This window comes from Homalodisca vitripennis, chromosome 1, assembly GCF_021130785.1.
Source record: "Homalodisca vitripennis isolate AUS2020 chromosome 1, UT_GWSS_2.1, whole genome shotgun sequence".
NCBI lineage: Eukaryota > Metazoa > Arthropoda > Insecta > Hemiptera > Cicadellidae > Homalodisca > Homalodisca vitripennis.
Genome location: NC_060207.1, coordinates 144,035,206 through 144,051,826, shown reverse-complemented (window position 1 = coordinate 144,051,826; position 16,621 = coordinate 144,035,206). Strand labels below are relative to the sequence as shown.

The 16,621-nt window shown below is 33.5% G+C and overlaps 1 protein-coding gene across 1 annotated transcript; it reads right to left on the bottom strand.

Moving 5' to 3' along the window:
* Positions 1 to 3,753: 3,753 nt before the first annotated feature.
* LOC124372800 (NGFI-A-binding protein homolog) lies at positions 3,754 to 8,664 on the bottom strand. The gene is made up of 6 exons (XM_046831211.1): positions 8,500 to 8,664; positions 6,950 to 7,171; positions 5,945 to 6,064; positions 5,142 to 5,275; positions 4,464 to 4,593; positions 3,754 to 3,999 (listed from the first exon to the last, which is right to left on the bottom strand). The coding sequence occupies exons 1-6, from the start codon at positions 8,662 to 8,664 to the stop codon at positions 3,769 to 3,771; spliced, it is 1,002 nt and encodes a 333-aa protein (XP_046687167.1). The 3' UTR covers positions 3,754 to 3,768.
* Positions 8,665 to 16,621: the final 7,957 nt, after the last annotated feature.

Here is a 16,621-nt window from a genome sequence, read left to right as displayed (position 1 = left end):
GTCTGGAACGTTTCCCGGTTGGCTGAAAATCAATGTCACAGTGCTTTGTACTGATGACATTGACAGCCTTGCGATCCATCCATCTCACAGCCAATATTCCATTGGCACTACAACGAAGTGCTTCTCCTTTTGCTAACTGAGAATTAGTAAGGTGTGTAGGCATGTGCTTTCTGTTCATCTTGACTGTTCCTACAGCGTAAGTCAACCTCTCTAACAATTTAGAGTATAATAATGGCGAGGAATACCAGTTGTCAACATGCAAGGTATACCCCAAAAAAGGGTCCAATAATCTTAGAACGATTTCTTCACTTACTAACACACCCCTTAGAGTATTGGTTTTTCCAGTGTAAATTTCAAAAGCAGAACAATAACCTGATTTGGATTCACATAGTTTAAAAACTTTTTATTCCAAATCGGGCTCGCTTGCATCTGTTGTACTGAACATATGATAGCCTACCCCGAAATTTCATAAGGCTCTCATCAACTGACATGTTTTGATCTGGGGTATAATTATTCATAAACTTATTTTCATAATAAGTAATTATTGGCCTGATCTTTTTTAGCTTGTCAGAAACATCTGTGTTGCCATCATTGCTAAAGTGCAAAAATCTCATGATGGCTTGAAATCGTTTTTAGGGACATAACCTCTGTAAAAATCTTAGTTTCCATTATCTTTCGTTTTGTCCTGTAAGATTGAAGTGTGGGTTTTCTTACTAGACTCATAAGAATAGTAAGAGCTAAGAATGACTTTATTTCATCTCGTGTAACTTCAACCCAGTTAGAGTCATCCTTTAGTTTCCTCCTTTTAGGATCAGAGAAACATTTTTGAGCATATGTGTTAGTTTCAGTAGCCAACTTATCAAATAAATCATTATTGGAAAAATTGTAAAAAGACCATCTAGTTCCTAGACCTTGAAAAATAAAATTATGGGGTAGATTTTGTTAATCAATCCAAATATATTGGTTGCCTAGTTCCCCTAGCTCTCCTGATGCATCTAAATCAATAATGTTTTGAATATTATCGTTATCAACTGTAGGCCTGACCTGATTTTCTGTCTGCAACTGCAACTGTACTTGATCTTCCAAAATTTGGATGTCATTTATAGGCCTACCTTGATTTTCTGGATCAACATCCTTCAAGAATTGATCTGCATTGACTAGGCCTACGTCGTCAGTTGCCGGTCCAATGTCAGGAGTTGGTAATTCCTCTTCTGAATCGAAAATATCGGAGTTTTCAAACTGTTCCCGTGTCACACGATCCCATTCCACATCTGATTGATCACTACCGGTACTGAATTCTTCACTACAATTATTATAATCGTTCATAAAACGATCTATTTCACTGTCACATAACCTATTACCAGCCATGTTTACGGACACTAACAACAACAGGTATCATATGGAGTAAATTCATCTGTTATTCTTTGCTTACGTCAGTTTAGCCAACTAATGAAAAAAATATTGTTCTAAAAAAACAAGTAACCATAGAAACGAAACATAGTTTGATTAGTGCAGCTATCTGTCGAGTTTAAAGTGAACTATTACTGCCGCGGAAGCGCTCCGTCGAAGTATGGCAGGGCCCGCGGCTGAATGGCTTCGTCGAAGTAGGTGAATGGGTTAACTGATGTACATATTATTCACATTAGATGAAACTTGAAATAAAAAAATTTAATTTATGTAATCATAGGAGGACCATGCACAGCAAACTAATATAAAGTTGGAAACTGATAATTCCTAAATAGCGAAAAGATAGAAAAAATATCTAATTTCAGAAAAATATATAGTTTTTATAGGGTTTGTTACAAAAACTTAATTGGCATCCAGTTTTCTAAGGTCATTGCATATTTGTGAAAAACTGTGTTTTGCAAGTAAATGTAAATAATTATTGTATAAAACTATACAGTGGTAGGTAAACATGGCCTAACATGCTCCCCACATTGCAAATACACAACAAACCAATACTCCCTAATAAAGGCTTTATGTATTAGGATTTATATTTCAAGTCCATCGCAGAAAAATGAGTAGTATACGAATTATGCATGGGGGGGGTGGGGGGGGGGGGGGGTGGGGGGGGGGGGGGGTGGGGGGGGGGGGGGGTGGGGGGGGGGGGGGGTGGGGGGGGGGGGGGGTGGGGGGGGGGGTGTAGGTCGAACTGGGATTACAAGTTGGATGCACTTCTCACTGTCACAGTCACAGCTGTTCCTATAGTTTTGGGTCACCTCACTCGATTAAATAATACCTAAACATTGAATTTTGTTTATCCAGTGAGTTAATATTTTACTAAGAGAGGATGTAAATTTAATTTCGGTTCCTGAGAAAAAATTGTAAATTCAGATTCAAAAAGTAATATCACTTGACTGTGTTAAAACAAATCTTTTATAATCACTTAAAACATATGCCGACCCTTATAGGACTGGGTTTATAATAATTGCAGGATATTTCCTTATTTTTGGGATGAGATTTTACACTATCATAAGTGTTTTTCTTGTCTCATTTGTTATTTTCATGTCTTATCTTAACCATCTTCTAAATTTTGTTTTGTTGGACTAGTTTTACCAACTGCTCAAACTTAGGAACTAAGAAAGAATTTATTTTATTGAGTGTTTTAACACTTGAATCGCATTGTGGTACATAGTAATTAAGTAATTAGTAATTAGCAGGTGAATTGAACTGCTACCGATCTAATTATATTTGTTGTGTAAATTTTATAAAATTGTAATGTATATTGTAAATGTGTTGATTTTAGGAAGACATTGAATGGTGAAGTTTGTGAGAAAATTGTGTGTGTGGGGCAGAAGAAATTAAGATGTAAGATAATAAGAAAAAACTTTTTAAAATATAAACATTTTTCAAACCATATAAATGAATCATGTTCTAAATGTATTTTTGTATAGGAATGAATGCGTGATTAAAGAAGTTTTATTTCTAGCATCACAAGAAAATTATGTTTTTGTGAGTAAATAAAAGTATAGGAAACAAGCAAACAACTAAGAATATCATAGAACCTCATAAAAACGGAAAAAAGAATAATGTTTAGGATTTGGATTATTTTTTTAAACAAACATAGATTTTGATATGCCATTTATTATACATTAAACCAATGAAGGCATGTGTATTTCTTTATGTTTGGATTGAACAATTACAATTTTCAAAAGAAGAATTTATGAGAATTCATAACTAAGCCACTGTAATTAAAGCTTAATTTTATCCACTGTATAAGTCACATTAATTATAAAATATTTACATTTGCTGTGGAAAAACTATTGAATTTTGCTATAAAATAAACATACTGCAGTCCAGTATTTATGTAATCGGACCATGTCAACCACTGATATACAGTGATAATATAAGAGCTTACTTGTTTGAAATGTAATTACATATGTTATTACAAATTATTAATTTTAAATTTATTGAAATTAATAACACAAATCTAATAACAGTGGCTTATATTAAGGCCCAACATCAATACAAAAGTGCATTCAAGTACGGTTGTTTTTGTCAAAGTTAACATTATTACAAGCAGTATTACAGGATAGTTGCAAAATCATGACGGTTTTTTAAAATTTCATGGACATCCATTAGAAAGCAGAGCAAGTTAGTTTTATATTAGAAAATGTAAATAGTCAGCATACTGAATTTGATAGTCAGATATCTCATCAATGTATGCATTACATCTATTAGTAACTGCTCAAATAACTGGTTTTATATACATAAAGTAATTATGCCAGTTTATTGGTTGTTTAAATATAACTATCTATAATAGTTTATTCATTTATGTTTATAATAACTAGAAGAGACTAACAGAGAAGGGTGAGCCTGCTGGTTCTGTTTTACAAGCTCGCCCTGTTCCAGCAGAAGCTGGGCCTGCCTGGCCTGGAGGGCCTCCAGCTGGAAGTGGATGGCTGGGAGATCTCCCGGCTCTCGCACTGACATCCCCAACAACTCCTCGGTCCGCTCACTCATACCTCGTAACTCCTCTGCTATCTGCTCCAACCTCTCCTGGAAACAGAATCCAAGTTCACAAAAACCATCCCAATTTCATTTAAACTTTAAAAATATCTGAGTTTTTATATAAGCTACAATATAAGTTTTAAGATCAGTAGACTTCTATACATCATTTGATAACTTTTATTCTAGCACATGTCTCATTCTTCTAACAGATTTCAATACATTAGTGTGTTTATACAGTTACAAAATGTATAAGAATATCAGGGAAAAGCTCTTATCCAGTAATGTTTTCATCTCTAATAATTAAAAAAAGTCGAAAATCAAACTTTTTCAACAAACAATTAAATACTTAATGTAGAATCCAGTAAGAAAAAATCACATCTGGTATGAGTACTCAAAGAAATCAATCACATTATCTTCATGACAAGACGTTAGGTTAGCATTTTATAAAACATTTAATTTATCTTATATCTAAAAACGTTATAACAGTTTTTATTAGCTCTGCATGATTATACCTGTCTTCGGTGCCTAATGGAATCGTCACCAAGATCTGAAAGTGACTGTGACAAGTCAAGCCTCGGTCTTTTTGCCCCATGGTCACCATTTGTGTACAGAGACCGAGCCCCATGACTGACTGAGTAAGATCTGGAATAGAGGAACAATAATGTAACAAACTTGTAGCATTGTAACACTGATTTATCAAATCTTCTGAATGAAAGTAAATGGGAACAGGCATTTTAAACTAATGTTAAACCTTTCAGAGAATTAGGGTTCAAACAATCTTTGTAGTGGAGTTTACCCTAAAAGTAAGATGACAAGTAGCAGAATTGCAGATATTTAAATAACAGTTTATATGAAAACAAGAGCTTAATGAGTAATAATATGCTCCTCTTCCAGTAGGTAATAATTCCTCTCTGACTTCATTGATATATAATATCAGTCAGTATCAATTTGTATTATAAGTGATAAATAGAAATTTGTCATCTGAGGTTAGTGAGCTAAAGGCAATAAGCATTAGACAAACAATATACGTGCTAAACAGTTTTCTTGAAGTCCTTTTACTGATACAGTTTTGAGATACTCAATTTAAACACTGTTATGCTATCGTATACTCTGTTTAAAAAAAAAAAAAAAAAAAAAAAAAAAAAAAACTACAGTACCTATCAGAAATGAAAATAAATGAGCTTACTCACTTAGAATGGCCCTTGGAATAATGATAGCCAGAGTCTCTGACAACTTGGCGTGCAAGGGGGAACAACTCATCTCTGCGTGTCAGCAATGCGGGCACTAGGCGGCAGATCTGGGCAGCTGCTTCATTTACTGACACCTGCAACATTGGGGTAATGATAACCAGAGTTTTGATAATTTATCACAAGAGAAGGATCTACACAGCTCTAAGAGTAGTTAAGGCTGAGACCTTATAGTAAATTCCTTAATTTGTTTACTCATTTTCAATATATGAAATCAAGGCTGAGAAGAAGTTTAATGTTTGTTTTCTGTAATTCTCTTTTTTATTACTAAATAATAATTTTTAAATTGCCAGTAATACAAACAAGGAATAACAGAGGGAAGAAATGACATGATTAGTACTAGTACCCATAATAGTTATCTAATTTCAATTAATCTGACATCCCCTTGTGGTAAAATAAGGATGAATCTGACCTAATGCAGCCTCTGCATCAGTTTAATAATTTTATATTGCCAACAACTTAAATGAGGATAGAGGGAAAATGAATAAAAAGAGGGAAAGACATTATTTTTAGAAAGAGTACATAATAACAATCTCTTTTGCTTGCTTGCGTTGAGTACAATTTTATCAAAAAATAACAATAGTACAAGAGAAATCACAGAACAATGAAATTATATAACAACTTGAAATGATAAAAAATGGAAATATTTTCTAAATACATATATCACTCAATGTGACAAAAATATAGTGTTTACAAAATTGTAAAGTGCTCTACACCATTTAAGTTACTAGGTTGTGAGTGTTTACCTCGTGGAGTGTAAGAGGTTTTTCGGGTTTCCTTTTACAGTCGAAGCGTCCGTAAATAGCAGCATACTTTCTGATCTGGTCCATCCTCAATGGGTCATCTTCAGCCATGGATAAGACAGTCTGCAGCAAATGTTTACAACAGTCAACTAAAATGGAAGTTTATGGGAGAGTAAATATTCCACTGTCCTTAATTCCATTTTTCTATACACATTATCCTTCATATAGAAAAAATCTCAATTTTGGGATATTGAAAGGAAAAACAGCAGAAAGAGTAATTTTTTACAGTAAAAAAATTGGTACTGTATCAATATTTACATGCTAATAATTATTGTTTATTACTGTCTTTGAGTCTTAATTTTTGGCCATACTGTGATTTTAAATGGTATCTTGGTTACTTGGGTGATTTAAAATTTATTTCTCACACAAGTTTACCCAAAAAAACTTTGTTGAATAAAGAGTTATTATAAATAATTGTAAAATCATAAAAAGTGTCTGATGCAAATAAAATAAGACACCTATAAAATGTCAAACAATTGAGATACAAGACATTAGTCATAACTTCAGCTATCATATAAATAAGTGGAAAAGTTTAAAAGAAAAACATGATTAATGCTTGGATGATAAGGCTAAAATAGCAGTATTATTAGTAATAAATATACTACTAATAGAAACAATAAAATAATTTTAGTTTGAAAAAAGTGTTTTATATTTTTCTATAATTGAACTGAAACTTAGAGATAAAATCTAATTACACATATTAAAAAAAAAATACTTTGTCTTTAAGGCAAGAGTAAATTATGTATTTAATTACACTGTTCAACTTTTAAATAGAAAAATGTATAATTAATTTTAAAAATTTCATATCTGGACTGTTTATGTCATTTGAAAACCAATTTTTTCAGTTTGAGGAACATAAAGCACTTCAAATAACAATTACCTGTAATGTATATCTATATACATTCATGCACATATAAAAGTTGAATAATGGTGAGGCCAGTTAACTACCTCCAGATCCTTGCAAGCTTTCCTTTTGGTGTTGTTTGCTTTAGGTTCGAGATGAGGTAGGCTGCGGATGAGATTTTGAGCAGCTTCAGCGAGTCGGGAGATCTGCGAGGGTACTAGTACCGGGGTCAGCTGCAGTGGGGACCCAGGACTAGGGCCAGGACTGGTGCTAGAGGCGGGACCTCTACCAGGACTCCCTGCACTGGTGGGTACCTCACTTAGACTCTACCAACACACAATGGGTTTCAAAATCATTCAAACAAACTTATATTTTTGTAAGTCAAAGAAGTAAAATTATTTGGTGTTTAAAAATCTTTCATTGATCACTTATAGTTGAATATCTACTTTGATAATGTTCCTCTGAGCACGAACTCCAATAAATTCTAATGAGCAGATAATAAGGTGACAAAAGTTCTTATAGAACTTGGGGAGAGTTTATATTCCATTACATTCAAAATATCAGTCAGATAGTATAATGCTATCTAAATTGATTGCTACCGTAACTATAAAATTACACATAAATGTTATTCAAATTAATTTATATTTTAAATTTGAAAAACAGTTAGTTCTTACTCAAATCCATGAGTTGGACTTTATAGTACCCTCATTCAAAAAAGATACTACATGTAACATGATGACTGCAGCTTTATCTGATAGGTTAGATTGTTCAACTCTGAAGAAAGACGCCGTTGAGCCTAATTTTGTCGGTAAAAGAGACAGTGGACCTATATCCATTGCCATCCATATTACACAATTGGAATTCTTGTTGTCCAACTGTTTTACTTGGGAAACCAAAGTAATGTGAAAGTATACAAAGTAATGTTTACAATTTGGAGACTAAACAAAATGTATTTTTGTTTTGACTTGACAACATATTCTTTGATAGTAAAATAATACATGGCCATATAACATACACTAATGAATCTAACAAAGTAACCATACATATGGAGGTAGCACACTATGAACAACTATCTACATATGATTGCACAGCAGTCTTAGTATTTCCATTGTTTTCACAGTGGCATCTCTTACCTTTAAATTTACTAATGCAGTATACACTATTTATGTTATACTGTCTTCATTGATTCTGTATTTATATTTTTCTCATTGACAGTATGGTAATCCCAATGTTCCAATTAGTTTTATAATTATAACAATCATGTGTTTTTTCTGGGGTGAAAGATAACTCTAATCGACTTTATTCCAAAGGTATGGGCAAAGTCCACTGGATCAAAGGTATCCATTTTGCAAAATTAGTTTGAATATGAGTATATGACAAGATATTTGTTTCTGCCAAACTCAAACTGTTCTTAATATTCAGCAGGTTACATGCAACATGAGTACAACAGCTAATAGAGAATTTTTCAACTTCTCTCACATCTGTAACCAGTTGCATGTAATCATTCAAATTAGAAAAAGGAAGATTGTACTTAAAATTTCATAACTCCTTTTTAAAGCTTCACATCATACAATAGGTCAATCTTACAGCTATACATCAGGACACAAATTACATATTAAACATATAAAATCATCGACAATAAGTAGAAAATTACCTGAGTGGTGTTGGGGGATGGAGACTGGGCACACAGTGTGGTGGTGGGGACAGTGTCATGTCTGAGAGGTGGAGGACCAGGACTACTCAGGGGCGGCACACAGGAGGGCCCTGGGGGGACCACTCGGGAGGAGAACCCTCCTGGCAGCAATGGAGTCTGGAACATGGCTGTCAAAAGCCAAGGTTACACATAAATTACAAAACGTATGGATTACCAGAAGTGTTTAAATAAAATATCTATTCAAGACTGCATCAACCCTAATGACGATAATTTTGTATAAACGGCAAACATAATGACTGCATTTTATTATTTCGGAGAGTAAAATAAAATACATAGCTATTTTCTTTAATAATATTCTATAGCCATAATTGAATTATATTTTCATTGTGTTATTCAAATTGGGCTAATAACCAAAGACAAAAATTTATTGTATAGATTTTATTGACTCTTTATAGTAATAATTTTTAGTTATAATATAAAAACATATACCCTTGGCCAATAAGCAACAATATTACTTATAGTAACTATTTACTTAGTAAAAATAACATAAACTCTCATCAGACTGCAGATAAAAAGTATAGTTTTCATTACTACATTAAATCATTAGATTGCAAGAACTAGATGATTTAATAAATGTAAAGAGTTCCAAGTCTATAACCTTGGATTTGTTTATCGAGTGAATGGCAATAGGCAAGAAATACTTAGTCCTAACCTTTGTGTTAAAGGATACTAGGATTTCAGACATTTGTCATCGTATAGGTTATAAAACGTATACCTAACACAACGTATTAAACCAACAAAATATATGTTATATTGTATTTGTGTGTGTTTAACATTTGATACTTAATACCAATCTGTCTTTAAAAATATAAAATTAATGGAACTCACCAAATCTGCATCTAACAAATTATTTTAGGAAGTATATTACGCAAAACATTATGCAACTATAGCTACTATTACTAGTAGCCTGTATTCTTCATCAAAGGTCTAGCCTAAAATAGAGTGAAGTTGATTGACTCATAGTCAAGAGCACACTCAAAACTAGTTTCGTTGATTTTTGTTCCTCCCATTTTCGAATTGCAATTTATGAACAAGATATAATGTAGTGAAACACTAACATTTTCAAAGAGCTTGCCTTTTCTCATAGCTCTAATCGTAGCATAACAGGAAACGTAATAGGGAATCCTTCTGGGACATAATTCCAAGCATCCCTGAGACCAAAGTTGGGCAGTGAAACCCGACTTGCTGGACAAGACTAGAGGATTGTGGTATCCAACAGGAGCGTCGATGGGAAGCCACCTTTTGCACTCAATGGCCACACATTTCTGGGACCCAGAATGATTGGAAGAAATTTCAATTAGTCTAACAATTCAATGTAGTATAAACTATAGGATTTGTGCACATGATTTTTGGGCAACGTATTTTATTAGTGCATTAGAACTTAATGAGAGAGTTATTTGAATTGGAGTTGATACGCTGAACGTGTCAAGAACATTTTAAGGAAGAAAATGGGACTTTACTCGCTGTGCACTACGGGAAAATTTCAGTTGTCTGGACCTCCACCCTCAAATTTTTTTCCTGGTTACGTTCTTGTCCATTAATTATTCAATTCTAAAATAACACACATAATTGCTAAACTTCCATTTAGTTCGAAAAGTCCTATTTTAAAAACTATCAAATGTCTTGATAATATGCGTTTGAAGATGATATGTATCCCTGTCCTATTTCCCGCACTAGTCGTGTGTTCGAACAACCCTGGTTAGAGCAAACCACGAGATAAACAAGACAGATCACAAACGCGAAACAAACAAAATAAATAAATACCTCTCAATCCTTGCACATGAAGTACTCTTTGTACCGTATATAGACGAAGGGCGTCCAGTGCCATTAAATGAATAAAGATGATCTTAATAAACCTTACAATGGCGTTTCTGTTGACCAATACGAAGTCTCTCTTTTCTGCCAACAACTCACTAACGTGTTTTTTACGCGGCGACATGTACGTAATATATGTATTGAATCGAGCTTGGAGCAATGTAACTCGAGCTTTTTATAATCGAGGTAAAAAACCTGACGTCACTAATCGCTGTCTTCAGCCATTACGTTTTTTTTAACAAATTGATCGTTGCCGTAGCCGTAACGATTTATAGTGCTTTTCCATTTATTTTAGACCAACACCAGAGGTAACGCTCACATTGATGACACCAACAGCTGTAAAATATCGGCCTATATCAAAATTGTATTGGCTGAATAATGCAGTGGCGGGTAATCGTTATAAAAATGTTGTGGAGATGATATTCAGCCAGCAGAGTGCGGCGTGACGCGAGGAAGCGGGCGGGAAGGGGGCCATTTGCGGACTGAGGAAAGAAATGTGCTGCCGAGAAAAACTGGCACAGCTATCTCGAGCTGTCTACAGGGTTTTTCTGGACAGTAGCAGTCGACAAAAACGACTCTTTTCTGAGAAAGCCTCGTCCAGCGCAACCGCGCTATACCCATCGGAATTCGGTGTTAACGTTTTTAATGAAACCAAAAAGTGGCGAATGCGTGAGCGGGTGAATCAGACATTATTTGTACCCGACCGCGTCGAGCAGCGCTACACGGTAACGGGCTCTGTGTGCACATCTTTCCTGGGCGATCGTCGGGGCAGTGTGCTTTTATTACAGATTTCTAGATTACTATATCGAAAAGAAAAAAAATAACGCTCAATAACAGTTTTATCACATTTTCTGGAGTGAACGAATTTCTACCAAATCTACACAAAATGTTTCCTTAAAACAAAAAGCGTGAGTTGCGGCAATGTTCACGAGTTAACTTACATATAATATTTGAGTAATTTCGAGTTCGATTAGCCAACACCACTACTGAAATATTTGATCTTAATCGAGTGTTCATTAATTACCCGAAATCATTTAATAACCTCCCCACATTCTTTGTTGGTATCTGCATTTATACTGACAACCCCATGTCTTGTGTGGTTTTAAAACAAACTGTGCCGATCTCGATAACAATTTCTGTAATAATTGGGCATGTGAACTTGGGCTTTTTACCTAAGAATAACGTTAAACTTTACAAAACTGTACACTATATTTTTGGATTACGAGATGTGTCTCTTATTAAAGACATCTCATAAAATTGTGAAATAAGGATGTTAATACACATACAAACGTGTTTTACGTTTACTTTTAAATCATACAGCTTTTGTGTATTTAATCGATAATGTATAAAACAGTTTGAATTTGCTAACTTAAATAACCAATAAAGATGTATCCAAAAAAGTAAAGAGGGTTGTATGTACATTAGATATATCTTTAAAAAGAGACGTCTCCTATAACTCTGCGACTACAAGAAGGTGTTTAAGTTTGCATGATCTTATCAAACAAGATGGTCACCATTTCAGACGGCTTTTAACCATTTCCTTTGGTCGTTGGCATGGTAGAATATAGCTGACAATCAATATGCTTTTACGCATAATTCATAGTACTCAGTGTTTTAATGTTAATATAACCATAATTCGCTATTTTAAAATAAAATCTTTAGTTCATATAAAATCATTCTAAAAAGTAATTCGAGGTAATAAGAACAAAACAAATATCCTAAAGCAGGGCGACGAAACAGTAATATTTCTTCCAACACAAATGGAAAAAGATGGACGTTAGGTTGACATCTTGTATTGTCAAACGGAAGAGGGATTGTTTGTTATGAATGTTTACAACACTGGTGGTATAACCATAGAATAACGTATATACAATTGTATTGTATGGTATAACGACTCTTTACCAGTTGGCATGTTAATATAAGTTACTCGAAAATTAATCATCTTGATACCTTATTAGATATCGACAGTTACAAACATATAAGTACGTTTCTTAGTAAGTGGACTAGGTTTGGTTGCAACAGATAGAAACTATATTTCTAAACACATTATTCACTTGTAATAATGAATGATATGTTATCGTAATCTATGAATACGCCTGTATATCCGCCATGTTATTTTATATTTCTCAAAATTTTTATTACCACTACCTATCTTGAAATATTACGATATATCAAACATACGAGTATTTAAAATTGGACATTTTTGTAAATTAGGTGATAGTTCTAACACACTTCCGTTTCGCTCTATAATGCTCTTCTATAACATACGGCCATTCCTTTTCCTAACTTTGAAGATATGTATCAATTGTACAAGAATAAAAAGTTATTAAAAATTGCATAATAATAAAAAAAAAAAAAATGTTTTGGCTCTATGTCGGGTTAATGGTTATTTCAATAGTTCTAACACACTTCCGTTTCGCTCTATAATGCTCTTCTATAACATACGGCCATTCCTTTTCCTAACTTTGAAGATATGTATCAATTGTACAAGAATAAAAGTTATTAAAAATTGCATAATAATAAAAAAAAAAATGTTTTGGCTCTATGTCGGGTTAATGGTTATTTCAATAGTTCTAACACACTTCCGTTTCGCTCTATAATGCTCTTCTATAACATACGGCCATTCCTTTTCCTAACTTTGAAGATATGTATCAATTGTACAAGAATAAAAGTTATTAAAAATTGCATAATAATAAAAAAAAAAAATGTTTTGGCTCTATGTCGGGTTAATGGTTATTTCAATAGTTGAAATAAGTACTTTGCACAAATTGGAATAGTCGCCTTCTTGAAACATTTACTGATTGAGACTTGCTTACGAACTTGTCCAAGACATACAAATGCTAACTTTATACCAAGTTTAGTTGTTATGTGTCACCACATCTGTAGTGTTATCGTGTCCACAAGCCCGCATTTTGTTAAATAAGCGCTAACACATTCTTTCAAACTGTGGTAGTTTTGTTTTTTTTGGAGCCTCTACCCCACCCACATAATGAAAAATGTGATAGAGAAAAAATAGATAAAACGAAACAATGACTTAGTTTGTTCAACATCACTTTTCTTGTCATCAGCACTTGATTAACACTTTTAATCCTTGATAATCAGGGTGAATATGAATCACGTGACATGTCTGGGACACATTCTAAGGGTGAAAATAATACACCTGTAATTTGTGTTCACTCTTAGAATGTGTCCTAGACTTCGGAACCAGAATCTCTGAGGTTTAAAGATGACATTAATTATCCCACTTTGCTGGGCTCTGGATTGGTGTATATACTGAAGTGAACCTCTTTTAACTTTTGACTCAAAGAACAGACGTTGCAGAAGTCTATCGCGTGTGCTAAACATTTTGTATTTTTCAAGAGGTTTTCAAAAACTAAAGAACACACGTATCATACAACCTTTATAAGAATTTATTCAATTTGGTTTCAATCTCTGCCATATTACAAACGAAGGGTAGTCTTACTAACGACCGTTAAAACTTTCAAGCTCTAAGACGCCACGCGCAGTTTCAGATCGTTAAGATTGGAAGTTTGGAAACGATGGAGACGCGAACGACAACGGAGCAGGTTCATGGGTTTTCGTTTTTGCATACATTGTTTAATATTATTATTTGTTTTGCAACAGGTATATGTCGGGTTAAAAAAAAATCATTCTCTGATGCATCGCTTTTTTTACATTTTAAATGAGTTTGGATACCAAAATTAATTTTATTTCTGTACATTTAATAAGTTCTTCACGTACTATATGTTGCGTAATAGGTTTTTGTTAGGTCATCTTCTGTCATTTTTTAAGCATTGTCTTTAAAGCTAAGTGTCTTGAAGCCAGGAAAAATAAGAAAATCTTGTGATCACTTTGCCAGGAATTGTAGATGCTTTGGGCAATTTCATCACCACGCCCAAGGAAAAACTACTGAAGATAGTAATATGGGTGTTTGCTGTGTACGAGTATATGAATTATATATTAAGGAAATAACATGTTTTAATGGATAATTAGAAAAATGTAATTACGATGAAATTTAGAGAAATATAACTAACATAATTAATAGCAAAGAAAATTAAATTAATTTTAAATACAACCATTATGTACTTGTTCTGTAAAAGATTTACAACGTTGTCGGCAAACATAATTTTCCGTGGGCCTGATTTTGAAGCGCCATGCCAAACATTTTCCTTGACTTCAGATAAGGTGTGATAAACTGTTGGGACTAACAATTTAGTAAAATTAATTACAATTAATCTATCCGAAAGACAACTGCTCGACCGTTAATAGTTTTGGTATAAATTTTATTGGTTAACGAGAAGGTGGTTTAAATTATTTAAGTAAAGATTTGGGAAGAAGTAGCCTACACTAACATATTCAGAATTGAGAACCATGTTTGGCTTTGCTTTAAAACATTTGTTAACGTTTGTTTAATTTGTCTTCTTTAAAATAAAACATATAATGTGGTAAAGAATAAATAAACGGAAAAGATAAAAGCTTGAAAGTGCCTGTAATTAAATTTAATTGATGGCTGATAATTTTGAACCAGTGCCAATTCTGGGCGAGAAGTGGCATTCTGGAGTACCTGCACGCGCAGCCTGTCACTACAGTTTCCCGGTGGCCGGCGCATGCGCTATGATTGCTCTCGCGTACTCCACACACTGGAATATTTCATTTCATTCCACAACAGGGCACGTAAGACATTTTCAAAATCATATTCTTTCTTAATCTTAATCCGTCCATTACATCTGAAATCTACTATTTAATTATTAATACCAAATAATTATTTGAGAACATTACAGTTATTATATACAAATATTTTTATAATGTTAAAATCAATTAAGTACAAAACTCTACTGAACCAACCGAATGGTTATACGTAAGACGAATTCACACCTTATATATAAAGACTTTGGCTACAAAGCGGTGTCATATATTGGGAATGTCGCTAATCACTATTACTGTAGCGAATGTGTTATTTACCAGTACTACTCTAGCTCTAGTATAAAGTGATAACACTGTGGCTACCAAGCGGCGTTATATATTGGGAATGTCGCTAATCACTATTACTGTAGCGAATGTGTTATTTACCAGTACTACTCTAGCTCTAGTATAAAGTGATAACACTGTGGCTACCAAGCGGCGTTATATATTGGGAATGTCGCTAATCACTATTACTGTAGCGAATGTGTTATTTACCAGTACTACACTAGCTCTAGTATTCAATGTTAACACTGTGGCTACCACGCGGCGTTATATATTGAGAGTGTCACTGAGCACTATAACTGTAACCTCTGTTAGTGAATTTTTTATATAACAATACTATTCTAGCTGTAGTACAGTGTTATGTAAAATTCTTGATGTTTTTAGAGAATTGGAGATTTTGTGTCGCTACCTAGGTTGTATGTATTTGAAACGTACAACTATCCTCTCTCTTCTGTGTATTCTGTAGTGTTTTACTAACCTAAAGGTATGGGCCGTTTCGCCATTAAATTAGAACAAAGTTCTAATTTAGAAAACAACATAAACCATAAAAATACAAACTTAACAATATTATTACAGCTAAACTTGTATTACGACTATTCAAATGTTAAATAACAACCGTAATTAATCAGGGTACGTATATACGCTACTGTTGACGGGGTTTTAACTTATACGCACTTAAAAAATGTGACTATGGAAGCTTGGGGTTACCCCATAGCAGGTCCAGAGGGCATACAAATTTTTAAAATACTTGCGACCTCATGTTTTTATATTGTATGATTAAAAAGGCATATTAGCAAAATTTTTGTAGTGAATTCAATTTATTCAGAACGTATTTATTCAGCTCTTGACAAAAATTATCAACAAGTAGATATATAATACGTGACAATGAGACGATAGAAGTATATTAATTTATCGATAATGCTAAGCTGGTAGTTTATCCTTGGCAGGACCCAACCACTTACTTTACTTTAAATCGTTATGAAGTTGTGGTTCATGACATAAAAGGTGATCAGATAAATAATTGCATGAAATAACCATAAGCATTTCTTTACGTTAATTACAAAATTGTTTTTAAGAGGAAAATACAAAAACTAGAATTACAATTAATTTAATTATTTGAAATACTCGTGTGTTGCCTATTTATTGATTAAATTGGTGCTACAAGCATTTTTTACCATAAGACTATCAATGAAACAGAAGTTAACGAGTTTCTGTAGAAACCAGAGTTTTGAAAAAGGAATAAGCTACATTTAATCTACAGTAGTTTTTACTTTTACCTTGG

Coding starts and splice junctions, on each gene's coding strand:
- LOC124372800 (XM_046831211.1), bottom strand. CDS start 8,664: ATGTTCCAGACTCCATTGCTGCCAGGAGGGTTCTCCTCCCGAGTGGTC. Junction 5,276..5,944: donor AACCTCTTACACTCCACGAG/GTAAACACTCAC, acceptor CCAATGTTGCAG/GTGTCAGTAAATGAAGCAGC. Junction 4,594..5,141: donor TATTCCAAGGGCCATTCTAA/GTGAGTAAGCTC, acceptor CCTCTATTCCAG/ATCTTACTCAGTCAGTCATG.